Source organism: Chionomys nivalis, chromosome 25, assembly GCF_950005125.1.
Source record: "Chionomys nivalis chromosome 25, mChiNiv1.1, whole genome shotgun sequence".
Lineage (NCBI taxonomy): Eukaryota > Metazoa > Chordata > Mammalia > Rodentia > Cricetidae > Chionomys > Chionomys nivalis.
In genome coordinates, this window is record NC_080110.1 from 33,592,321 (window position 1) to 33,618,950 (window position 26,630).

At 41.1% G+C, this 26,630-nt stretch overlaps 1 protein-coding gene across 3 annotated transcripts in view; it reads left to right on the forward strand.

The window, feature by feature from the left end:
* Positions 1-2,180: 2,180 nt before the first annotated feature.
* The window catches only part of Mon2 (MON2 homolog, regulator of endosome-to-Golgi trafficking), a 75,406-nt gene continuing 50,956 nt past the window's right edge, over positions 2,181-26,630 (forward strand). For 2 of the 3 annotated variants that reach the window (XM_057758258.1, XM_057758259.1), the window contains exons 1-5: positions 2,181-2,692; positions 10,767-10,830; positions 17,395-17,522; positions 17,934-18,065; positions 23,596-23,725. In XM_057758258.1, the coding sequence (XP_057614241.1) occupies positions 2,582-2,692; positions 10,767-10,830; positions 17,395-17,522; positions 17,934-18,065; positions 23,596-23,725 (565 nt within the window). In that variant the 5' untranslated portion in view covers positions 2,181-2,581. Of the gene's footprint in view, positions 2,693-10,766; positions 10,831-11,491; positions 13,706-17,394; positions 17,523-17,933; positions 18,066-23,595; positions 23,726-26,630 lie in introns of those variants that run through there. The other variant, XM_057758260.1, reaches the window with a different exon arrangement.

Below are 26,630 nucleotides of genomic sequence, written 5' to 3' on the forward strand. Positions count from 1 at the left end.
CAAGAGTCATATGTCATGAATTTCATCTGAGTTCCTCTTTCTTTCCAGACACTGAGACTTTGACACACAAAGCTTTTGGGAAATATTATTTTAAGGTATGTTGCTTTTGTTTCTACTGCATTTGTTTAACTCTGTGAAGCTGTGTTTCTTTGCCTTTCTGAAACACCTGTTGGCCTAATAAAGAGCTGAACGACCAATAGCAAAGCAGGAGCAAGGATAGGCGGGGCTGGCAGGCAGAGAGAGGAAGAGGGGGAGCAAGAGAACGAGAAGAGGCTATCAGGGCACAGCCACCCAGCTACACAGCAAGCCATGGAGAAAGGAGTAAAGAAAGGTATACAGAATAGAAAAGACAAAAGCCCAGAGGAAAAAGGTAGTTGGGATAATTTAAGAAAAGCTGGCAAGAAACAAGCCAAGCTAAGACTGGACATTCATAGCTAATAACCTCCATGTGTGATTTATTTGGGAGCTGGGTGGTGGGCCCCCCCAAAAGCCAAAAAGAATAAAACATAACACAACACAAAGCTTACACTGTGAAGCAGCTAAGCTTCTCCCAAGTTGTACAATGGACACAAAAGAAGAAATCCACTAGCCTGGGAGTTCCCTATCTGCCAACTCTATCCTCTTGCTGATGCAAAAACACAACTCTCACCTCAAAGAGAGCAAGACCTAGTTTGTTCTGTAGCCAAATATGAATGACCAAGACCCTTCGGCTTGCCCCAAATACCGTGATCCAATATACTAACATTTTCACCAAGTTATTACAGTAACAAAGGAAAGAAAGTCTTCAATGCATTAGTGCAGTGATTCTTGACCTTCCTAACGCTGGGACTCTTTAACACAGTTCCTTGTGCTGTGGTGACCCCCGACCATAAAATTCCCTTCGTTGAACTTCATAACTGTTATTTTGTTTCCTTTATGAAATGTAATATGAGTATATGTGCTTTCTGATGGTCTTAGGTGACCCCTAAGAAAGGGTCGTTGGCCCCCGCCACCACCACCAAGGGGTGGCGATCCAGCAGTTGAGAACCACTCTATTCAGTAAACAGTTGAGTGGGTTTCTGCAAAACAGGGAAGTTTCTGTATGGACTTCAGATACTGTCTGACAGTGATCACCTCTGGGTTGTTGGAAGTTAGAAATCTGGTGGCACATTCCAAAAAAGATTTTACTTGATAGTCACAAGGATGTTAGGTCAAACACAGATGGTAACGAATGGCTATTACAAGGGCAAAAGATAACCATGACAATTTGATTCTGGACCGGCAACATTCCAGTTCCTCACCACCGAGAAGTTCCAACCCGCCAGTGTTAGAGACAGTCACAACTTCCTTGTCCTCTAACTTCAGACCACACAAGCTGACTTTGTTCATCACAATAAAAACCCGAATTTCTTTTTTGTTTCCTGCTTATTTCGCAATAGAGCAATGCCTTGTGTAAAAAAAAAAAGTCAAACCTGGATCTCTGAAGGAGCACACGGTAGCCTTTGCCTTACTTAGCAATTCCGATCTAATGGATTGGTTTCTTATTTGGGGCTTAGTTACCTATATAATGTATCAGGCATCCTTCTAGGCGGTGGAAACACACCAAGAAATTAGGGGGAAAAACAACAGAAACAAAGCAAAATAAAACACATAAAAGGGAAGTCCAACTTGGAACTGTCGGCGAGGAAAAACACGGGGAGGGGGTGGATCTTGTCTCGTAACAGATAATAAGGGGCTATTCCAAAGGCGCATTGTATAATTCCGCAGAGTGATAGCCACTTAGGTGCTCAGGGAAAAGTAGGAGCAAGATGTTGATTTGTGTTATCACAAGTCGGAGGAGGGTGGGTTCCAAGGAGGCAGAAGTGAGGAACAAGGCAAATACATTCAAAATGAAGCGAATATTTATAGCAGAAGAGAAGGGGACACAGACATACACAGAGAGACCCCAAGCAGCATCCCTCACTCTGTCCAGGTTACAAGCCAGGGAAAAAGGAAACAGGATGCGCTTGCGCAGTTGAGCGGCCACCTGCGTGGACGCCGGGGGCGGGGTCCGCGCTCCCCAGCTGGAGCTGGTCCAGGCTCCGCTCTCGGCCCCGCCCCTCCAGCGGCTCGCCTCTGGATTGGTCCGGGCGGGGGCGGGGTCCGGAGCCCGGAAGTGCGGCTGACGTGTCGGGGCCGCGCTCGGAATTGTGGGCGATTCGGCTAATGGCGTCGGCGAGTCTGGGCACCCCGGGCAGGCATCGCTGAAGCTTCTAGCCAGTTCGGCTAGGTGACGCCCGCCGTGGCCGGGCCCCGCGGCAGCGGGAGGGACCTGCCCGCCTGGTGGGCTCCCGAGCCGGCGCCGGCGGAGCCTCGCGGGGCGGTACGGCTGCGGGCAGCGCTCGGCGAGCAGCCGTCGGCGGTGCGGGGCGGCGAAGGAGGGGCTCTCGGGCACGCCTCGGGGGCGAGCCCAGGCCCGGCCGTGCGTCCGCCCGCGGAGCCCTGGGCTGGGCTGCGGGAGGGAGGCTGAGGGGCCGCCGGCTCGCTGCCCACCGCCCAAGGAGCTGACAGTGCCAGCCTGCTGTGCCGTTCGTTCCCCGATCGGCTAGGACCTGGGGGGACCATGTCCGGCACCAACAGCCCAGAGGCTGTGAAGAAGCTCCTGGAGAATATGCAGAGCGACCTGCGGGCCTTGTCACTAGAATGCAAGAAGAAATTCCCACCTGTCAAGGAGGTATGCTTCAGACGACGCCAGGGGCAAACGCAGCGAGCACTCCCCGGTCCTATCCTTTTCTCGATTTCCCAGCCCAGTGCCTAATTTTCATTCCTCCAGCAGGTTTAAGTCGGTGATTGTACCACAAATGGTGTTTATAGTTTCCTTTGAGAGTGCTAAGGAGATTCCATTTCATCCTTTCTCCTGTCATGTTTATTTCGGTGTGAAGTTCCTGGAGTAAACCGATTTGGTGAATTGAGTCATGTGTATTGCTCCTAAATAGTAAATTCCACCACTATAGCGGAAATCTGTACTCCACATGTAGATAATGTATGTATATCACTCCCTGGGAAACATTTCCTTCTTGGCTTAATTCTCAGTCTCATTGTCTTAATAAACCAGAGCACCCAATTTACCACAAATGGTCAAGGCCTCCCATAACCATCTTAAAGCAGTATTTTAGTGGGAAGCTTTGGCTTGGATTAAAAACAAATGCACCTGAATATAACTTCTTGGGTCTTTGAGTTTGTTTGTTTTTGCAGCTGTAGAACGGGGATAAAATGTGGTTTTATAAGATTATGGGAGGCCAGGTGTGGTGGCCAAACTTTTATTCCCAGCGCTCAGAGGCAAGTGGATCTCTGAGTTAGAGAGGATGCCAGCATAGCCAGGGCTCCATAAAGAGATCTTGTCTCGGAAAACCAAAATGGTAATGATGATGATGATAATGGAAACTCCTCAAAGGAAGAGTATCAGTAAAGAAGCTCAACTTAATCTATGCTGATAAAAAATTCCAAATACTGAATTGAGAATTTTAATTCAATCACTATTTAATCCAGTCATTCCTGACCTTTTTTTCCTCAAGTTTTCATTGGTGTTGAACTATTTTAAAAACCGTGTCTTTTCCCATTTGTGATATAATGGAGTTCAGGGGGAAAGCTGGCTCAGCAGTTAGGAGCACTGGTTGCTCTTCTAGAGATCACTGGTTCATTCCCAGCACAGACACAGTGGCTCACAACCATCTGTAATTCCAGTTTCAAGGGGTCCAACCCCCTCTTCTGTCCTCCGAAGACCGCAGGCACACATGTGATGCACAAACACCATCTAGGCAAATCACTCGTATACATAAAACAGAAATGAGTACGTTTTGTAAAAATTGAAAATAAGAAATGTAGTTCAAAGATACTGCAAAAGTAGTCATTTAATTTTTATTCCTAGTGAGTGTTGCTTAGTATCCCTGCCATGTAATATTCTGTTTGCTATTAAAAATTACCAAATGAGTTTGTATTTTTCCACTTAAAACTGTATTTATTTTTATTGTAAAAAGTTTTATAATTAGAACTTGACTCTGGTAAAGTTTATAATTTAGTCTTCTAAGGAATCTTTAAGTTTTCTGTGGGTCCCTCGCAGAACCTGTCTTCAACAAATTCCAGTTTCCTTTAGTGACCCAGAGTAGAGACCAGGTGGATCACTTCGAGGGAGAAACTAGTTTTAGTTCAGATAACCACTAATTTGTTTTGGTGTTTATCTTCTTTGTTGTTTCTATATCATCTGTCTGTTGAGAGTTATACCAGTAATTTTAAAGAATTAGGGTGTCTTCCCAGGTGTTATGGGTCTCACCTGTAATTCAAGCACCCAGGACGATGAGGTAGGAGGATGGGCATGGGTTTGAAGCCAGCCTGGGGGCTATGGAGTGAGGTCCTGTTGCAACATCCCCTACACACACACACACACACACACACACACACACACCTGGGGGCTATGGAGTGAGGTCCTGTTGCAACATCCCCTACACACACACACACACACACACACACGAGAGAGAGAGAGAAATCGAGAGGTTCTTTTTATTGTAAAAAATTTTCTTGTTTTAAAAACATCAAATTCTACTATAATTTCAGCAATGTTAAGAACCGTGACTTGCAGGATGTTGATGGCGCACACCTTTAATCCCAGCACTCAGGAGGCAGAGGCAGGCAGATTGCTGTGAGTTCAAGACCATCCTGGTCTACAGAGCAAGTTCCAGGACAGACTCCAAAACTACATAGAGAAACCCTGTCTCCAGAAAAAAAAAAGAAAACAAACAACAACAACAACAACAAACAAAACAAAAAAAGAACTGTGACTCTGTGCTGTAGGCCCTGAGTTAACCTGAGAATTTAACTGCTACCTCCTGTAGTATTTTTATTGGGAAAGCACCAAGTTCCAACAGGTAACTTAGAAAGTTCTAGAACTCACTACATTCCTAATCCTGGTGCTTTCATTGAGATGCATGAGTTTTTACTTAATCACTGGCCAGATAGCTCCTTAGTAATTGCTCCTAGCTGTTGTAGCAATGACAAAAATCATTCTTGTCATTCTGTCTCTAATAGATGATCTTGTGTATGGTTCGTGTTCCATAAAGATTTGCTGAAACAAAGATTCTTACTCGGGTCTGGACAGATGGCTAGTGTTTAAGAGCACTGCTGCCCTCCCAGAGGACCCGGTTTGATTCCCAGCACCCTATGTTGACTCCAAACTCCCTGTAACTCTAATTCAAGGGGATCGGATGCCTTCTTCTGACCTTCACTGGCACCAGACACACAAGGTGCACCTAAAGGCAGACTCGGATGGTCAGGTCTGGGGATAAACACCTTTACTTCAGAGCCACCTTTCAGACTTCTTCTGTCTTTTTAATAGCACCGAACTGATAAAGCATAATTACAAGTCGTGTTTCCAGGCTGTGTGCTTCCACACTCTCTGTTATTCACTGGCACCTTGGCGAAGGTTTTTGTCTAAATCAGAGGTTCCCTGTGGCACAGCTTTCCAGCGCAGTTTTTGTTTTGTGTCAGTTGGTGACTGCTAAAGACCTGGTTGTGACAGGCTGCCTTTATTGCCACAGGAGGGTTTTCTGTTTGTTCTTTTCTGTGGGATCTGAGGCTAAGGTTCTTGGCTCTCTGGGTGAATTTAGACTTCATTTTCACCATCTCACAGTGGAGAATGGAGGCTGGATAATCTAGCCATGCTTACTTGTGAATTCTTCTGGTTTTAGTATTTTTAGTGCATTGTTATTTCCCCTTGGCAGCGGGTGTGCTTTCTCTCATAAGTATAATAGAATAAACTCGTGTTTTATATATTGAAATACGTAAGAATAGAGACAAATAAAGTATTGCATTGCATTGATTACTCTGTGGCACTGTTCTTTGATGACATAGAAATAAAAGACATTGTCTGTGACTTAAAATCACCTTGAGTTCTTTTTCTCGCTCTCCTGTGAGATAGCTTATTTTTAAGCAAGTACAAAGTAGATTGTGCTAATAGCAATTTATTAGTCTCTTAAGTGCATAACATGGCAAAAAACCAAACAAAAATAGAAACTATCTTTGTTTTCGTGAAGGTAACTCCATTAAATAAAATATAACCTTTACAACAGTGTAGGAACCTTTGCATCTTTTAACATACCACTTCAAATATTTTATAGCTCAGCACACCTAGATTCTAGCCTTTGAAAGGCTGAGGCAGGAGGATCTCAAGTTCCACACCAGACTGAGCTACATAACAAGATTCCGTCTCAGAAGAAGAAGGAGTCAGGTGGAGTGTGAGCACTGCACTTGGGAGGCAGAGGCAGGCAGGGCTGAGTTTGAGGCCAGCCTGATGTACCTAGTTACAGGCTGGCCTGGGCCATACAAGACACTGTCTCAAAGAAAAAACAGAATAAAATCAGTCAATACTTCATTTTATACGTGAGGAGGTTCAGAGGTGCTCACCTGTCCATGCCGTTACTGCTGCTGACCGTTCTTTCCCCTAGAGACTGTCTTGTTTAGATTTTTGTAGTCCACTGTTTGTGCGTCTCCTCTCTCAGGAGTCCTGTTTAGGTGTGAATGTGTCCTGGTTCATCTTCCAACCTTTCTTCATACCCTTCCTGTATACGACCTCCTCCCCTTGCTTTTGGCTTTAACTGTCTCATGCACTCTGTTTCCATCAGCCTGTGTAATGCCTTTACCAGAATATCTTCCACATGGTGCAGCTAGAAGTTGTCACTGAACTATGCTCCACTGAAAACAGCCCCGCTCCCTGTTCCTTTGCCTCTTTATTAGTAGTGTATCACTGTTGCTCATCCTACTCCTGTCTGGCTGTCTTTTCCCGCTTGCTGCTTTCTGTAGTTTCTGGCTTTTTCCCCCCTTCATATGTACTATCCTGCACCAGGTTTTAACATTATGTCTGACTTTTGATGTAGATCATTGACATGAGTAAGTTAGCGCACGTAGCACTCAGAAACTCTTGTTCGCTACCATGTGATTATTAACATTTCATACCTGCTTGGCCTTCCTAACTTTCCTCTCTGGCTTCCTCATCCTTACCCACTTTATTTAGGCAGTCAGTAATCATGTGTTAGTCCTCAGAGGTGCCCTTGCTTCCACCTTTCATGCTGACGTTTCTGAGGGTACTATTACTATTGTGGAATTGACTCCCTCCACCCCATTAGAATTCTGTCTTGAGTTAATCCCACTCAAGATACTTCCTGAAAAGTTTCTGCACTCCAATAAGCCAATAATCTAAATCAGACCAAATCAAACTGAATTAGAAAAATCCCAGGTTTAATGGATTCAAGTGCTCCTGGATGGCTTTCCAGTCCCCCAAAGAGGAGACAGGAAGGAAGACTGGAAAACCATACACTTGTTTTCTGTGGGGCAGTTTAAATACTCTGTGGGAGTGGTCTTGAGCATCTGTGGGGAGGGGTCATCGGTTGGCGGGCTTTTTCAGGGGTGGAGTCTGGACTGAGGCAACTCCCAGAGGAGGGGACTTGAATGGAGGTTCCATCCAAACACTTCCTAACTCATATACTATGTAAGTGAACTAAATTCACAGGTAATTTTCTGATTTTATTCCTTGTTTATTCATTCATTGATGAAATAATTTTTAAACAGTTAACTGTGTGTCAAATGGGAGCTGGCTATTAGGTGAAAGCTCCCGCCCAGGCTCGCAGGCTTATTTGTCTAGTGTGCTTTCCTTTGCTTCCCCTCCCTTTGTTTTTAACTTAAGCTTATTACATACGTTATTTCCTATAACTCTGAAATGTTATCTTCTGTTATACTTTTAGTTGTCCCCCTCTTTTATAAATAAATCCTAAAGGATCTCCATTTCATCTTATCGATCTTTATAGCCAGTGTAGCATAAAACTGTAGACTGAGGATGTGCTAACTAGAATCTTTATTGAAGTTTAAAATTTTAGGAAAAGAATGGGAAAGAGAAAAGATATTTTTAGCATCTACATGCAGGCTGCATTCCAGTCTTGTATTTTACATGTTAAAGGAGGCTTATTTCTTAGAAACTGGGCTTGGAATAACTGTCATACATGGTTTTTGAAGCCACAGTTGTAGAAGAGTTGAATGTTATGAAAGAGTATTTTATTGGTTTCGATGTGGTAATTCTTTTATAAGCACATTGTCAGTTGGGAGACATTCAATATCTTTTGAGCACTCCCAAGTGTGTATTTGACTTTGGGTCATTTACCTGACATGAAGAAAGTGCTCAGGGCATCCCCGTCCTTCGTCTGTGTCTCATAAATACACTGTAGTATCTAAGTTGACAGAAGTTAAATTTCACCTTTTTTTCTTAGCTTTCATTTCAGTGTTGTGGTCTATGAATGATTAATTTGGAATTTTGAAATTTTTGTTCTAATTTTAGATTATTTTTCTCATGAGTTGCAAAAGATATATTTGTTAAAAGCAGAGGCATGAGTTTTTGAGTGTTTGATAGGAAGCAACATTTAAAGCCACTTGTTTACTTTTGGTGTTTTAAATGGACTCCTGTATCCCAGACTGGCCTTGAGCTTACTGTGTAGGCCAAGCTGCTCTCGAACTCCTGACCCTCTTTCTTCTATCCCCCTCTGATGGGATTATAGACTTGTGCCATCATGCCTGACTTACAAACCTTAAAGAAATTAATCTGTTGTAGTTGTAGTGATTGGCATGTTCATCCTTCCGTAACGGACATTGTTGTCCTTCCTTCATTGGTAGTCTACAATCTTCACACAGTACCTCCCAGATTTAGATGAACTAATTAATTCCTAGCTACTGAGTGCTTTGGTTTGCTTAATCTAGTTTGAATCATCTCCACTTTGGGGCTGGAGAAATGGCTCAGTGGTTAAGAGCACTTGTTGGTCTTACAGAAAACTCAGGTTTGGTTCCCAGCACCTACATGGTAGTTCACTACCATCTGTAATTCCGGTGCCAGGGTTTCCAGCACCCTCTTCTGACTACTGTAGGTATTAAGCCTTCACATGGTGCACATATATAGATGCAGGCAAAGCGCTCACACACATTTAAAGGGAAATTCCATCCCTCTCTCTGCTTCTCAACTCACACAATGCTAATGCGTCCTCCTGGTTAAGGGGGGGGGGCACTTCTTCATCAAAATCTGTTGAAAGAGACTCTTCTTTCCAGATACTGTCATAGGAGGTCTGAGGTATTAAATAGCTGCAGTTATTTTTATTGCTAAGTTGGAGACAGCTTGAGGATGAGCCTGTCATATGACAGACCAGACCCAAGATGAGAATGACAGAGAAATGAACTAGATCTAGTAGCCTCGTGAATCTGTGGGTCATCGTTCTTAGGATTCTTCTTGTGGTGAGGCAGTAAATTCTTTCCTCTTTCCCACCTTTTAAGTGAGTTTGAATTTTTACACTATGTTAGCTTTTCATTTAAAAGCCCTTATTAATGTAGCTACATATTTAAAAGAGGGTGTGGTAAGTGTTACTAATATAAGGGCTTATACTAGACCAAAGCAACAGATAGAGTAACATGAATGGGTAAGGCATTCCCAGTTGTAGCTTCTGGAACTGGAGTTACAGATGATTTTATTGAACCCAGGTCCTTTGCAACAGTAGCCATTGCTCAGCACTTGGGAGGCAGAGGCAGGCGGATCTCTGTTAGTTTGAGACAAGAGCTAGTTCCAGGACAGGAACCAAAAGCTACGGAGAAACCTTGTCTCAAAATCCAAAAAAAAAAAAAAAAAAAAAGAAAGAAAAAAAAAGAATAGCCATTGCTCTCATTTCTCCAGTCCTATTTTGTTGCTTTGTTTTGTTTTATTTCGAGCTAGTGTGTCACAGCCTAACCTGGCTCAGAACAGGCCTCGGTTTTCCAGCTTAGTGTAGGATTTGCCACCACCCCCAGCCAGAGATCCTCTGCTCACACCTCCTAGCCGTCTCTGTGAAACCCTCATTTTCTACAGGAATCTCTAGATTAGGTAGTCTATGCTAGGGTTAGTGTGGCATGAAGTAAGACTACCATAGTTGGGGTCAGGGCACCTTGATATATGTGTTTTGCAATCAACATTTTTAGTAAAAATTTCTAGCAACACGTGTTGTCAATGAGGATAATAATTCCAAGTGCTTTGTCAGATAATAATTTAGTTGTAAAAAATGGAGAATGATGAAGTAAGTCTAATATTAATATCTAAAACAACAAATAGATTTTTTGGTGATTCCTTGAATTTAGGGATAATTTTTTTCTTTTTCCCTTTTCATGTGTGTGTGTGTGTGTGTGTGTGTGTATGTGTGATGTTCATGTACGCTCATGATCTGAATTTTGATTATAGCACCCCATTGGGTGTCTCACAAGCACTTGTAACTCCAGCTCTGAGTTATTTCCTTTGGCCTCTATGGTTTCCCAGAAACACACACATATAAATAAAATAAATCTTTAAAATATAGAAGGGGAATAAAAGAGGATTGACCCCTATTCAAGACAGTACTTGATTTTGGGGCTTTGCAGTTTGAGGTAGAGAGAAGGGAGGTTTGTGCAAAGAGGGGAAGAAGAATCTTGTTCTTCTCATTGGTTTTTGTTTGTTTTATTGTCTGAATGTAGAAATCTGCACGGTGCTCAGGTGTTCCAGCTTTGCCTAAGGAAGAGGGGGCATCAGGTGAAGCGCAGTCTGCATGTCAGCAGTCCATACGATCGAGTTTCGTTATGTTTTATGCATGTCCCGGTACTAGACTTCTAGTGTCTTAAGAATAAAGATGATAGTGACTATTCATGCTTTTAATTTTGTGTTTATTTTCCCACCATAATTTATGTTTATAGTAAGTTTTATTTTCTAATTATTTTTGTTCCTACAGGCTGCTGAATCTGGAATAATAAAAGTAAAAACAATAGCTGCAAGAAACACCGAAATTTTGGCAGGTAATTTTTTTTGCATATAAATTCAATAATTAGTGTAAAGTTTACTAATAGTTAAAGTAGATCCTTAAAAGAAAGCTGTTGGTGTTTTGTAATATCATCTTCCTGTGCCCTAATATGTTCTTGATGATATAGGACATGTGACTGTCCCTAAATTGTGAACTGGTTATATTTCCCAGAGGTGAACACTATGGCACATGCCTTTAATCCAACACTGGGAGGCAGAAGCAGGCCAATGTGAGTTTAAGACCAACCTGGTCTACAGAGTGAGTTCCAGGACAGCCATGACTGCACAGAGAAACCCTGTTTAAAAAGCCTAAAAAAAATAAATAAATAAATAAAAATTTAAATAAATAAAAATTCCTCACAATGAAGGCCTAAAAGCTACCAGTTCTGTAGAGTGAAGAATTTTCTTTTTTCCTTTTTCGTTTTTTTTTTAAAGATTTATTGAATTATTATGTATACAGTGTTCTGACTGCCTGTATCCTTGCAGGCCAGAAGAGCTCATTACAAGTGGTTGTAAGCCACCCATGTGGTTGCTGGGACTTGAACTCAGGACCTCTGGAAGAGCAGCCAGTGCTCTTAACTGCTGAGCCATCTCTCCAGGCCCTGTGGCGAATTTTCTTCCTCCTCTTTGCTTTCTCCCTACCTTTACTACTCAGCTGACACACTTTACCCTATATCAAGTATTCACTTACTGTTTTTGCACTGTGTTGATTGACAAGTTGGTTCTTAACACGTTTTTCAGAATGTTTCTATGGTGTGATTCAGGCAGTTTGTGAAGTAATGGTGTGTACATAAGTGGTGACATCATTCTGAGTCCTGGGACCAAGGCCATCATCATGAGGCAGAAGAACAAGAGCACAAGGGTTGGCCTGTTCTTTGTTTTCAGGTCTTTATTGGACTTGGGTTTCAGGAGGGATTTCGAGCTTCTCTGTGACATGGCTTCCCTTCTCCCATCGGCTCTTTCCTCTTCTCTAGTCCCTTCTGTCTTTGCCACAGTCATGCGCATGGATGAGGTGGGGACTGCATGTCTCATCGGACAGTGTCTAACTTGGTGTCTCCGCAGAGTAGGATGCAGAGGTTAAGGTGCCTGCTGAATCCGGGGTGTTTGCAGAGTGCCGCCTGCTATTTCAGGGTTTCCACGCTGGTTCCCTGCCCCCTCCAGTGCTTCCTATTCCACCACTGCTTACTTCCTGAGGCCTACTGCCTTCCAGTTCTCTCAGTGCCTTTCCTCTCAGCAAGCACATGAGAAGACAGTTTTGGTTACACAGTTTAAATATTATACTCTGTAACATAAACTTGAAATTTAAAACATTAAGAATTCCTAATTTGGAGATGTTAGCCCATTACAAAAAAATAAAGACCTTGGGCAAGAGTAGATCTCCTTTAGACTTCTCAGCTTGACTTGTCATTACCGTTAGTTTTCCTAAGTTGTATCTTTCTCCCATACTTTCTCCCTTGTGATTTAACAGTTTGTCTAGAACACCAAATAGTTTTATGACACTCACAGTAGTGTGTGTGTGTGTGTGTAGAGGGGGTAGAAATGTGGAAGGTAAATGCAAATGTGTGTGTTTGGGGCTAGAAGAATAGGCAAGCAGGTTTTGAGGGGTGCATGTTGGGTGCGCTGAGAAAGTGCATGCTTAAAGTGCATGACTTGGAGACTTACTCCAGTGGAATCAGAGTATCACTGTGAAATGTTTACCTTTGCTAATATCATTGCTTATGTTACAGTAACAAATCCCTGGTTAGTCTCCAACAATAGTTTTCATTGGTCTTATAGCTGATAAAAGAACTTCAGAGAATCACTATGTATTCTACTATTCGGTACAGAGCGAAATATCTAATTAGTTAAGCTTAAGGCGGAATAAGAAATTTTAGAGTCATTGAGATAGCTACGTGAGTTAAGGTTGTTTCTCCACACCTGAGGAATTTGGTTCAATTCATGAGACCCACATGGTGAAAGGAAATAACAAATTATTGCAAGTTGTATTCTTACTTCTATATGTGTGCTATGACATGGGTACACACACACACACAATTAAAAATAAATAAATGCAATACAATTTTTAAAGAATAAATTTTAATATGTAGTTGGATTATTGATTTCATTGTAACACATGTAGCCATATTTCATGTCACAAATCTTTATACTTTAATCTCCATGTTCTCTAGGGCCGTCTATTTAAGGAGATATATTATTTATTGTAGCAGTTGATCCCTACATATATAGACAGCTATCTTGTTATTTTGAAATCAAAGGCTCTTATATTGGTCAGTATATAGTTTCTAAGTTATCTAGTTCAGAATACAGCTAATACTGAGAAAATTTTTAATATTTTATTTCTTTATAAACCTTGAGATTATGGGATACTAATTTTGCCCTGCAACAAATGCCAGACATCCCAAATGACTGAGGACATGTCAGTGAGCCAGGATGCTGACTTGTTGTCTGTCTCTTTATGTTAGAGACCATGAAGAGTGTGGTGCAGCTAGAATTTGGATCACCAAGCCCACACTTAAGGATGCTCAGCACCGTTTGTAGTCAGTGTCCTTCCTTAGCTACAGGGGAAGACAACTGACCTTTCAGGGTCAGTCTTTGCCCCACATCCCTGCTCATTTCTTTTTTTTTTTTTTGGTTTTTCGAGACAGGGTTTCTCTGTAGCTTTGGTGCCCGTCCCGGAACTAGCTCTTGTAGACCAGGCTGGTCTCGAACTCACAGAGATCCGCCTGCCTCTGCCTCCCGAGTGCTGGGATTAAAGGCGTGCGCCACCACCGCCTGGCCCCTGCTCATTTCTTAACATCCTCTTTTAATGTTTACTTCTCTTTGTTTTCACTGCTGTCATGAATGCTGACATGAGTGGAAATGCTATGCCAGGTAATGTCAGCACTGATCAGATACGTAGATCTCTGTCTCCTCCTCCTTAGAGCTGGGAACGTGAGATCACAAGGCTCTTCAGTTATGAAGCCGAATGCCTTAATCTTACACCTGACTGCTGTATGATACAAGTTATTTATTATTGTAGATTACAAGCTACTAGAAATCGAGAAGGCATATGTAACCTAAAAATTATATAGTCTGTTTTTAGTGTGTATTTTTAGCAGGAAAATCTAAGAAGTGTTAATATCTTTAAAAGTTATATATTTAACTCTTAACCCAAACCCTAATGGCTATATCTATTGTGGCTGCTTTCAACTACAGTATACATGTAGAAACATATCATTATCTGTGATTCGTGTTCTGTTCTCATAGTATTTCCTTATCTTTTCCTGTCTACATAGCCTTAATAACCAAACAGTCTCTAAGTAGCAATGAGTAAATACACTTCAGAATTTTTTTCTGACATAGAAAGTAATTTATCTGTTTGTTTTTAGTATAGTTTTATCAATATATGTATTTGTGATATCTTAAAAGGTTTTTATTTTTTATTTTATGTGTATGAATGTCTTACCTGCATGTATGTCTATGTGCCATGTGTATACCTGATGCCCAGGAAGACCAGAAGTGGGCATTGGATCCCCTGGAACTGGAGTTACAGGCACTTGTGAGCCATCATGTGGGGAACTGAACTAGAGTCTTAACTGTTGGCTATCTCGTCAGCCTATACTTGTTTAAAAGCTATAGACTAGAGCTATAGAGAAATTCTGTCTCAAAAAAAATCTAAGAAATGACAGCATGCAGTAAGCATTGTTGGAGGATGAGCAAATGGGGAAAGCAGGTGATCTTGGATAGCCAGAAGGGACCCTGTGAAGTCCCTTCTTCCTCAGCTTAGGACCGGCCCCTCCTGTCTCACCTCTCAGGCAGCTCTCTCTGCAGATACCTCAGAGATAACACAGCCATTCATGCTTATCCGTGCTTCTTGCAACAGCCTCATTGTTCTCAACCATGGGAAACCGTTCCTTAGCAGATTTGGTTAATTGGAACAACCTTTAAGATGGGAACATGGATCTAATTCTCATGGGAAGTAGAAAAAGACAAGCTCTCCTGAGTAAATTGGGAGCATGGGACCGCGGGAGAGGGCTGAAGGGTAGGAGCAGAGTCTTGATGAGGAAGCAATCGTAGAAGAGCCACAGGAACAGGAAAGATGGCTGTTGAACCTCACCTGCAGTCTCTGCTTGCTGCTATCATTCATCCATTGACTCCTCACCTGCAGTCTCTGCTTGCTGCTATCATTCATCCATTGACTCCTCACCTGCAGTCTCTGCTTGCTGCTATCATTCATCCATTGACTCCTCACCTGCAGTCTCTGCTTGCTGCTATCATTCATCCATTGACTCCTCCAAATTTTTTCTTTGCCAGAAACTTTCCTTTTCAGATGATGTACTTTCTAAAAGTAAAGCCAACACCTGGTTCTTTCTTAGACTGTTATTATTTAACACATTACCTGGGAATACTAAGTCTTCCCTTAATGTAGGTGTCAAGTGGTATCATGTAATGTAAGTGGGTCTCTTAAAATTGCCTCTAGTGTGGTAGATTTGTGTTTGGTTGGTTGGTTGGTTTTGGTTTTTTGATACAGGGTTTCTCTGTGTATGAAATTCTCAAAGACTTAAAGTGAAAGAATATCAAACTAAAATTTATTTGGTAGGATACATACATATTATAAAAATACTGTTATATAATGGGTAAGTGTCAGAAATACTAAGTTAAACAGGAATTAAAAACTAACCAAAATTTGCGGGTAAATGGATGAAAACTAGAAAAAATTGTACTGCAAGAAGTAACCTAGGTTTAGAAAGACAATGCCACATGTTCTTTCTCTCATGGATCCTAGCTTCAAGTCTTTCGATTTGTGTGTTTAACCCGAGGTGTCTCTATAAGGCAGTGGTTCTCACCTTCCTAATGCTGCGACCCTTTAATACAGTTCTCATGTTGTGGTGACCCCCAACCATAAAACTATTTTGTTGCTACGTCGTAACTGTAATTTTTCTACTATTATGAATTGTAATGTAAACATCTGTTTTCTGGTGGCTTTAGGCAACTCCTGTGAAAGGTTGTTCGACCCGTAGGTTGAGAATTGCTCGTGTAAGGAAACTAAAAAGGGTCCGTTGGGTAGAGGTTAGGGAGGGAGGACAGCGGAACATAGATGGCAGGTGAAGAATTTGAAGAATGGGCTGCAAGCAGGAATAGGACACGGGGGAGGAAAGAGATCAGGGTTGACCAGAACTAAGGGTGCATGAGCCCATATGGAAACTTACTGTGTATAAGGCAATTAAAAAATATCACGAGAGAGTTAGAAGGGAGATAATCTTGAATGTCTAGGTAATGTTGGCTTCTAAAAGCACAGGGTTATTAAACAAAAACCCCAGTGCCAGGTGTGAGAATCCTCCTTATGAGTTGTTTGTCAGGGAGTCCCCGGGGGCACCCAAAACAATACTGGCTCTTGCCTTGCTTTTGGTCGCCCAGGAGCTAGTTGGTAAGACCTGATGGTGGAAACACACACACTTTGGATGCGATGTATGAATGAAGCTTCTCTTCTGGCTAGCTACCATTGTGCTGGAAGGTGCTGTATAGGCTGCTGGGGAAGAAAAGTCACCAGTGGTCTCCTCCTAACTGAGACTCCTACCGTCTGCAATGGCAGTCTTCCAGGCAGGCTGTGCTAACTGTAATAGGGTACAACTGTTAAGGGTGAAATTGACTCTTTGATTTTGAGGCCTGCTCCATACGAGGGAATTCATATGTGGTACCACAAACACCACAAGAAAAAAACAAAAGCTGGGGTGGTTTTTCCATTTTCAATAGTGATTATGAATGACCTTTTCCCAAGTTTTCTTGAGAAAACACTTCTGACTCAGATATACACGTGGTTAGTTAGTGAGCTTTAGTTCCTTGAAAACGGCTGCCAGACTCCTAAGCTTAACATTCTCTTTACTCAGAATTCCATGCCATTTAATTTCTCTGAATGTGACAAACTTGTTTTCTCTTTTTTTGCCTTTAAGCAAGTTTTTAATTTCATGTTATAAATGTAATTGCTTAATTGAATTCAGTTGTATAAATTCTAAGCTGCATTTTTGTTGCTACTTTAAAACTTCTAGAGTTGGTAGAAGTTAAATTAAGATTTGGAATAAAAGTTTTTGTATTCAAGTAGTTAATTTAAAATGCTCTTTCCATAATAAGAATAATAATGCTATTATTTAAAAATGTGTTTATTTCTTGAAGAAATTAGAGCTACAAACATTTACAGCATATACAAGTAATCTAGAGTGCCAAAAACTGTAAGGACTTGGTGTACATATCATTTTAATAATTCTTTCTGCTCTATAGTACAGTTTCTATTATTTTCTTTCTGTACAACGTGAAAAAATGATAATTTCTGAACTTGTGAGGATCCATGTCCTCAAAGAGTACAAAGCGGATGGGGAAGGCCCCCAAAATTCCATGTAGAGAAAGTCTGGGAAGCCTGTGAGTGAGAAGATTTTATTATCTGGAGTTCTTGAATTCTTACCACTTGTTTCTATTTGGATGTTTAATTTACATCAAAACGATCGTAATAGGTTGTGAATATGTAGACAAATATCCCCAATTATCAGTAGATCCAGTAATTTACCTTACATGTTTTCTGAATAAAGCATTGAAAGAGAACAGCTCTGAAGTCGTGCAGCCTTTCCTAATGGGGTGTGGGACCAAGGAGCCAAAGATCACTCAGCTGTGTCTGGCCGCCATCCAGAGACTCATGTCACATGAGGTGGTGTCTGAGGTAGGATGAAGATTTTACCCGAACCCTATCAGTAGCTTGCATGGGGAAGAGTGAAGCACATCTGCTATTTACTGTGAAGCAGGGTTATGAAAGCAAAGTAATTTAAAAATAAGGTTAGCATTCAAGATTAAATAGATTTCATTGAGTTACTTTTCATCTAAGAAGGCATAGTTCTGTGGTACAGGTGCTGATCTTAGCATCAAGTCAATTTTCAGTGTCATAGAATAGTTATTTAATATAATTCATATTTTAAAATGTAGATTGTCTGAATTGATAATATATTGCTCATAAATGTAAGTATTTTGTTTGTACTAATTTGATGATGGAAAGTAAGAATGATATTTCTATGAATATATTCTCCATCATCTCTCAGATCTGAGTTGATTCTGTGCTCCATCTTCTGATTTGCAGACTGCTGCTGGAAACATAATTAACATGCTTTGGCAGCTAATGGAAAATAGCCTTGAAGAACTTAAGCTGCTTCAGACAGTTCTTGTTCTCTTAACAACCAACACAGTAGTTCATGATGAGGCCCTATCCAAGGTAAGAAACAATTTAATTGGTATTTATAATGCTTTGAGGTAGTGTTTGAATAAGCTGATTAAAAGAGAAAAGCCTAGTTCTTTGGGACAAAGACCAACTAACTTCTGTGCAGTTATTGTGATGATCAACACTGGGTGTTCGTAGCTGTTCGCGCCTCCACGTTAGAGGATGTCAGGTTAGGCTGCCACTCCTTGGTATGAGTAGTAGGCGGAAGAAGAGTAGAACGTGTAGAGCAGGTGGAGAGGAAGTGGGGAAGGGAAATGCCTGGAGTCCTGTTGGCTTGAGTATTTCTCTGTAGTTGCTCCCCGACCCTCCTGCATTGAAGCGAATTTGCATGTATGCATTATGTAAATTAACAGTTCAAACTTGTCTCTTTAAGTGGCCAAAAACTTCTTTGAACATTTAAACTGGGTGAACTTTCATAGCTGGATTTTATTTCTTCCCTTTTCCCACCCTCTTTGGAATATTAATAATTCTATTATATAGTCAGCTCTTGAAGGTCTTAAATCATGAAATATTTCTGTTGAACAGAAAGCAACAAAAGTACAGTCATCAGCTGATGCTTTATTCTCAGAGGAGCGTTTTGCACTTGTTTGTTTTTTTTGAAACAAAGTCTTACTATATTGCTTTGGTTGACCTGGAACTTGCTATATAGATCAGGCTGGCCTCAAACTCACGGAGATCCACCTGCCTCTGACTCCCCAGTGCTGGGATTACATGCGTGCACCACCACGCCCAACTTTGTTTTGGGTTTCCAGTAGTTTTATCATAATTTTTGTGCTTTTAAAGATGGATAGTTTATAGGAGAAATATGCAGTCTCAAGATCTCAAGTTGATTTGTATGTTCATCTCTTCTAGATATTAACTTGGTGTTCTTAGAACATATTGAAGATACACCTAACTGCAACTATTTTGTTCTTTTAGGCTCCTGTCTGCTAAGTAGAGTTTTTATATTTACTTTTTTGTGTTTTTTTTTTAATTACTGATTTTATTGAGCTATACATTTTTCTCTGCTCCCCTCCCTTCTTCTCCCTTCCCCTTCAACCCTCTCCCTTGGTTCCCATGCTCCCAATTTACTCAGGAGATCTTGTCTTTTTCTACTTTCCGTGTACATTAGATTCATGTACATCTCTCTTAAGGTCCTCATTGTTGTCTAGGTTCTCTGGGATTATGAATTATAGGCTGGTTTTCTTTGCTTTATGTCTCAAAACCACTTATGAGTGAGTACATATGATATTTGTATTTCTGGATTTGGGTTACCTCTCTCAATATCATGTTTTCTAGATCTATCCATTTGCAAATTTCAAGATGTATTATTTTTTTCTGCTGTGTAGTACTCCACCGTGTGAATGTACCACATTTTCCTTGTCCATTCTTCAGTTGAGGGGCATTTAGGTTATTTCCAGATTCTGGCTATGACAAACAATGCTACTATGAACATAGTTGAGCACATGTCCTTGTGGCACGATTGAGCATCCTTTGGATATATACCCAAAAGTGGTATTGCTGGGTCTTGAAGAAGGTTGTTTCCTAATTTTCTGAGAAATCACCACACTGACATCCAAAGGGGCTGTACCAGCTTGCATTCCCACCAGCAATGCAGAAGTGTTCCCTTTTCCCCACAACCTCTCTGGCATAGGTTGTCATCAGTGTTTTTGATCTTGGCCATTCTGACAGGTATAAGATGGAATCTCAGAGTTGTTTTGATTTGCATTTCTCTGTTGGCTAAGGATGCTGAGCATTTCCTTAAGTGTCTTTTAGCCATTTTAGATTCCTCTGTTGAGAGTTCTCTGTTTAGGTCTGTACTTCATTTTTTTTTTTTCATTTTTTTTTTATTGGATTTTTTGTTCTTTTGATGACCAATTTTTTGAGTTCTTTGTATATTTTGGAGATCAGACCTCTGTCTGATGTGGGGTTGGTGAAGATCTTTTCCCATTCTGTAGGCTGCTGTTTTGTCTTGTTGACCGTGTTCTTTGCTTTACAGAAGCTTTTCAGTTTCAGGAGGTCCCATTTATTAATTGTTTCTCCCAGTGTCTGTGCTACTGGGGTTATACTTAGGAAATGGTCTCCTGTGCCAATGCATTCAAGTGTACTTTCCACTTTCTCTTCTGTGAAGTTCAGTGTGGTTGGTTTTATGTTGAGGTTTTTGATCCATTTGGACTTGAGTTTTATGCATGGTGGTAGATATGGATCTATTTTTATTCTTATACAGGTTGATAACTAGTTATGCCAGCACCACTTGTTAAATATGCTTTTTTTTTCATTTTTATATATGCTGTTTTGTGCACAGTTCCATCTGGTTTCTTGAACATGAGGACCTGAGTTTAGTCCCTACCTCCTATGTGAAAAGCTGGGTGCGGTGGCTCATGAGTCAGTGTGGAAACTCACAGCAGGATCCCTTGGTGTCCTCATTAGGTTTCTTTTGCTGTGATAGACACCATGACCAAAAGCAGCTTGGGGAGGAACAGGTTTATTTCAACTGACAGGTTATAGTCCATCATCAAAGGAAGCTTAAGGCAGGAACTGAGCAGATCATGGAGGAATGTTGTTTACTGGCTTGCTCCCTACTATGCCTTGCTCAGCTTTCTTTTTTATGCGACAATCCACAGTGTGCTGGTACACATAAACCATTAATCAAGAAAGTACCTCACAGTCACGCCTACTGGCCAGTACGATGGAGGCAATTCCTCAGTTGAGGTTCCCTCCCTAGCTTGTGTTCAGTTTAAAAACACCAATCAGCACACCGAGGATCATTGGTAAGCCAGTCTAGACTAGCAGGCAAGTTCCAATGAGAAACCCATCTCAAAAACAAGATACATGGTACTGGCTTTCACACAGTCATACACACTGCATGTACCTGAACCCAGAAACATGCATGTGCATGCACGCACATCACACACATCACACACACACACACACACACACACACACACACACACATACACATAAGTATAGGATAGTATGCTACCTTATTGGAAATGAAATATTTGCTACCAAAATTCAAGTACAAAGATATACTACAAAATATACTAAAAACTAAACGCTTCTGTGTAGCAACATAATGTACTTTAAAGTTGAAATATAGAGTGATAATGCTGTTTAAGGCCATGTCATTTAAAATTTGAATGTAAGAGCACTGGAGAGACGAGTCAGTGGTTAAAGTGCTAGTTGTGCTGGGCAGTGGTGGCGCACGCCTTTAATCCTGGAACTTGGGAGGCAGAGGCAGGCGAAGGTCTGTGAGTTCTAGGATAGCCAAGGTTATGCAGAGAAACCTTGTCCTGAAAAACCAAAAGAAGAAGGAAAAAAAAAAGAAGAAATAAAAGAGTATGAGTTGCTTTTGCAGAGGCCCTGGGTTTCGTATCCAGCCCCTCTCTGACCCCAGGACCAGGCATCCAGGCAGTGTACTTACATGTTGGCAAAGCATTCCAACACATAAAATGAAAATAAATATTTTAACACTTTTGATATAAGTTGATAAAGCACAGCATTTCATATTTTCCAAGAATGGCATATTTTCAAACTATTAAACTTTTAGATCTTCGTGAGATTGCTGTACATAACCATTTCTTAGAATTTGGATTTTATGGTCCATGAAATAAGTCACAGGGTACATAGAGGAAGGCAATCACAGGCATCTGACAAAGGGCACACATGTTCTTCTAAAGAACTTTGACAAAATAACTGAAGAATTGACAGGCTCAGTGACAAGCAGATACGTGGGAGAGGCTCCTTACCTTCGTATTTGCTGGTGCAAAGCCATTAGGACAGTTACACTCTGCAAATGCCACCAATCCAAATATTGCTGAGGATGGAATAGTTCTGAGATCACACACACAGAATAGCAAATTGTACCTTAGAAAAATGGCAGTTTCTTTTTAAAAAAAAAAAAAAGTAAACCTGCGTTACCCTGTGACCTAGCCGTGCCGCTCCTAGGTGAAAATGGCTATCCTCACAGACCTGCATTGGATATTCACAGCAGCCTCAGTGAAAATGGCTATCCTCACAGACCTGCATTGGATATTCACAGCAGCCTCAGTGAAAATGGCTATCCTCACAGACCTGCATTGGACATTCACAGCAGTCTCAGTGAAAATGGCTATCCTCACAGACCTGCATTGGATATTCACAGCACCTCAGTGAAAATGACTATCTTCACAGACCTGCATTGGATATTCATAGCAGCCTCAGTGAAAATGGCTATCCTCACAGACCTGCATTGGATATTCACAGCAGCCTCAGTGAAAATGGCTATCCTCACAGACCTGGATTGGATATTCACAGCAGCCTCAGTGAAAATGGCTATCCTCACAGACCTGCTTGGATATTCACAGCAGCCTCAGTGAAAATGGCTATCTTCACAGACCTGCATTGGATATTCACAGCAGCCTCAGTGAAAATGGCTATCCTCACAGACCTACATGGAACATTCACAGCAGCCTCAGTGAAAATGGCTATCCTCACAGACCTGCATTGGATATTCACAGCAGCCTCAGTGAAAATGGCTATCCTCACAGACCTGCATTGGATATTCACAGCAGCCTCAGTGAAAATGGCTATCCTCACAGACCTGCATTGGATATTCACAGCAGCCTCAGTGAAAATGGCTATCTTCACAGACCTGCATTGGATATTCACAGCAGCCTCAGTGAAAATGGCTATCTTCACAGACCTGCATTGGATATTCACAGCAGCCTCAGTCAGAGCAGCACCAAACTGAAAACTCTCCAGATGTCTTTCAACAGATCAATGGTTAAGTGTAGCCATACAGCGAAATCTCCTCAGTAATAAAAGGGAAACTCATACCGATACACAGAACAGCACACATGCACACTCCATGAATAGGGTTCTAAATGAAAGAAGCAAGACATAAACCATAATACATAAATCTTTATATGAAATTGTAGAAAATGCTAAATGGTCAACAGTGAAAAAAATCAGTTATCCATGGCTCAAGGAGGGGAAGAACTGGATGAAGAGATGCACAAGGAAATGTTAGGGGTGATAAAATGTGCACCATGATTATGTTCATTTGGGTCAGGCAGAGCTCATGAAATTATATACCTTTAAGGGATACAACTTCGTCTATAGCGTCTTCTTAATAATAAAGCCAATTTTTATTTATTTATTTTGGTCTTTTGAGACAGGGTTTCTCTGTGGTTTTGGAGCCTGTCCTAGAACTAGCTCTAGTAGACCAGGCTGGTCATGAACTCACAGAGATCCACCTGCCTCTGCCTCCCAAGTGCTGGAACTAAGGCATGCGCCACCGCCACCTGGCTGCATGATATACTTTAAAACACATTAAATGAGCCATATTTGGAAAGACATATTTCAAACTTTTGTCTAATTTTACATAGCTATGTATTTACTGAGACTGAAATTATTTTGAAATCAGAATTTTTTTAGTTTTATTTTATAAAAAGGTAGGATTTTTAATGACTAACTGAAACAAATTATTTTACTTGTGGCTCGTCTGACAGGCTAATATTCATGCTCTTCAGTTTTGCTTCACACTAAGGAATTTTTTTCCTAGGCGATTGTTCTTTGTTTTCGACTCCACTTCACAAAGGACAATATCACAAACAACACAGCTGCTGCTACAGTACGGCAGGTGGTAACCGTCGTCTTCGAGAGAATGGTGGCTGAAGACGAGCGGCACAGCGGTAAAGTGGTGACATCGCTTCCTTCTTGTTTGTGAGCAGAGTCGTGGATACGAGATTTAATTTTCATTCAGTTTTAGCTTTTACTCTGTGAACTAGTAATGCCCCAAAGCTAGAAAGTCTACCCTGTGTATCCTGTGGAGACGAATGTGCTGGTGCACATCTGTAACCCTAGCTCCGCAGGACCCCAGGCTCGAGGCCAGCGAGATACAGTCTCAACACTTGAAAACTTCTACACACATGTACGCGCATAGATATAAACACATGTATATATGTGTATGTGTGTATCTGCATGTATGTTCCTTTACTTGTTTTTTAACTTGGCAGATATCCTGCCAAATGCAGCTCAAGGAAGGGAAGGTTTATCCCGGTTTATCGTTAGGGGGGTACAGCTCATGGCGGCAGGAAGGTCGCTGCAGCAGGCGGGGAAGGTGAGCACACTGCACTCCGGGCGTGGATGGGATCCCAGCTTATGGAATGGTGCAGCTCACATTTATGATGGGTTTCCCTAATCTAGACAGTCCCTCACAGATGTGCCCTGGAATGTGATTCTCAATCTTGTCAGGTTAGCAACTGACATTAACCATGTCAGGTGTAGTGTATACGTGCACACAAACATATGTAACACATATGTACACATATACACATTACTATATGACACTTAAAAATTGATGGCAATTTAAAAATAAATTATTCACCTGGGCATGTTATGTTAGCACATGTCTTTAATACAAGCTCTTGGGAGGCAGAGGCAGGTGGGTCTCTATGCGATCCAGGATAGTTAGAACTACATACAGACACTGTCTCCAAAACCCAAGTAAATAAATAAATAATTCACTATTTTATCACCCTAAGTAGAGACTTCATTTTCTATATTAAATTCTAATATGTGTAGCCCCCCTCATTGAAGTTAATAATTTCACATTTTAACAAAATATTGTATTGTTTGTATTTTTACGCAAACATATTCCATTAATTTTTGTAGTGTTCTGTTTGTATAGTTTGCATTTTAATAGTTGGATTATGTTGTGTGGCTGTCCTCTAATTCAGTGACAAGCTCCTTCTAGACACTGGATGGCATTCAATACTTTAGAGTGGCTCTAGTGCCATCCTACCTGTGTTTTCCACTATGAATCACGTCACCTAGGTAACATTCCAAGTGTAGGCACCCTCATGTGAAGTTTGCTGATACCTGTTGGAAATTACTGGTGTATGTGAATCTTTTACATTTTCATTAAATACTCTGGTAATAATAAGTCACTTCTTTGAGATTTAAAGAGAACATTCTTTTAGAGAATGGATACCCATTGTTTGACATGTTATAGTTTCTGAGAATTGATGTTTAACTATAGAGATTGTTTTTAGTAGTGACCTTTATTGGTTGGAAAATATTTTCCACCTCCTCTAGAAAGAATTTAAAGTGGTGCAGTCTTCAACAACGTAGCTTTTTTGCTCAAGCAAGAAAAAAAACTATGTATTTTTTGCATTTAATTATGCATTTGTTGTGTGTGCAGGTATGCACACATATATGCAGGCAAGCATGTCACAGCACAAATGTGGAGGTCAGAGTCAGTTCTCTGCTACAGTCCATCCCAGGGACTGGATGCAGGTCAGCAGGCTTGGCAGCAGGTACCTGCAGAGCATCTCGCTGGCCTTGTAAAACTCCAGCTGCTCTTCCCTTCACATGGTTTATCTTCTTTCTTAACGCTTGATGCTATCCAGTCCACTTAATTGGTGATTGTATGGCGTACTGGTACTCTGTGCAGTGCTGGAAAGGAGGCCGTGATCACTCTGCCTCCCTGACTTGACTGTTGACTAAAGTCTTCGCATTTGGATCAACCACTGTGCACTGTTGGTTTTCTAGGATGTTTCTGCTGGCATTGTACATAATTGTCCTGCATTTCTCCTTGAGAAGTACAAGTAGAATTCCGGTAGTTTGAAATGTTAGGGAATTATTCAAAATCATGGTAAGCATAGGACAGTTTTCTAGTTTAAATGCCTTATATTCATAACTTTGATGCAATTCGTGGAGCAGTATTTTTAGCCATGTTTCTCTAAAGGCTGAAATACCATTTGCTACTTTCTATTTTAATATAACAGAAAAAATACCAAAATCACTTTCAATTATTTATTAAATCAACATTTTTCTTTTTTTTTTTTTTTTTTTTTTTTTTTGGTTTTTCGAGACAGGGTTTCTCTGTGGCTTTGGAGCCTGTCCTGGAACTAGCTCTGTAGACCAGGCTGGTCTCGAACTCACAGAGATCCGCCTGCCTCTGCCTCCCGAGTGCTGGGATTAAAGGCGTGCGCCACCACCGCCCGGCTAAATCAACATTTTTCTTAAAGGCTGCCATAATTTACAAAGAATGATATCTTTAAAAAAAAAAATCTATTGGGGATGGAGAGATGGCTCAGCAGTTAAACCATTGACCGCTCTTCCAGAGGTCCTGAGTTCAATTCCCAAGGGCACCCAAGTGGTGGCTCACAGCCGTCTGTAACTGTTGTGCCATGGGATCTGATGCCCTCTTCTGCATCAAACAAAACACCATATACATAAAAAAATACATAAATAAATCTCATCAGTAAAAATATTATTTTGGAGAAAAATATAGCCCAGCAGTAGTGGTATGTGCCTTTAATCCCAGTACTCAGGAGGCAGAGGCAGGTGGATCTCTGAGTTCAATGCTAGCCTGGTCCACAGAGCAAGTTCCAGGATAGCCAGGACTAAACAGAGAAACCCTGCCTTTAAAAACAAAAACAAATAAAAAAATTAAGAAAACAACACCCAAAACTATTACATGTGTGTGTGTATGTGTGTGTGTGTGTGTGTACGTGCACATGCACAAGTATATACTTTAGCACACATGTAGAGGTCAGAGGATAGCTTGTGAGAATTAGCTCTTATTTTCTA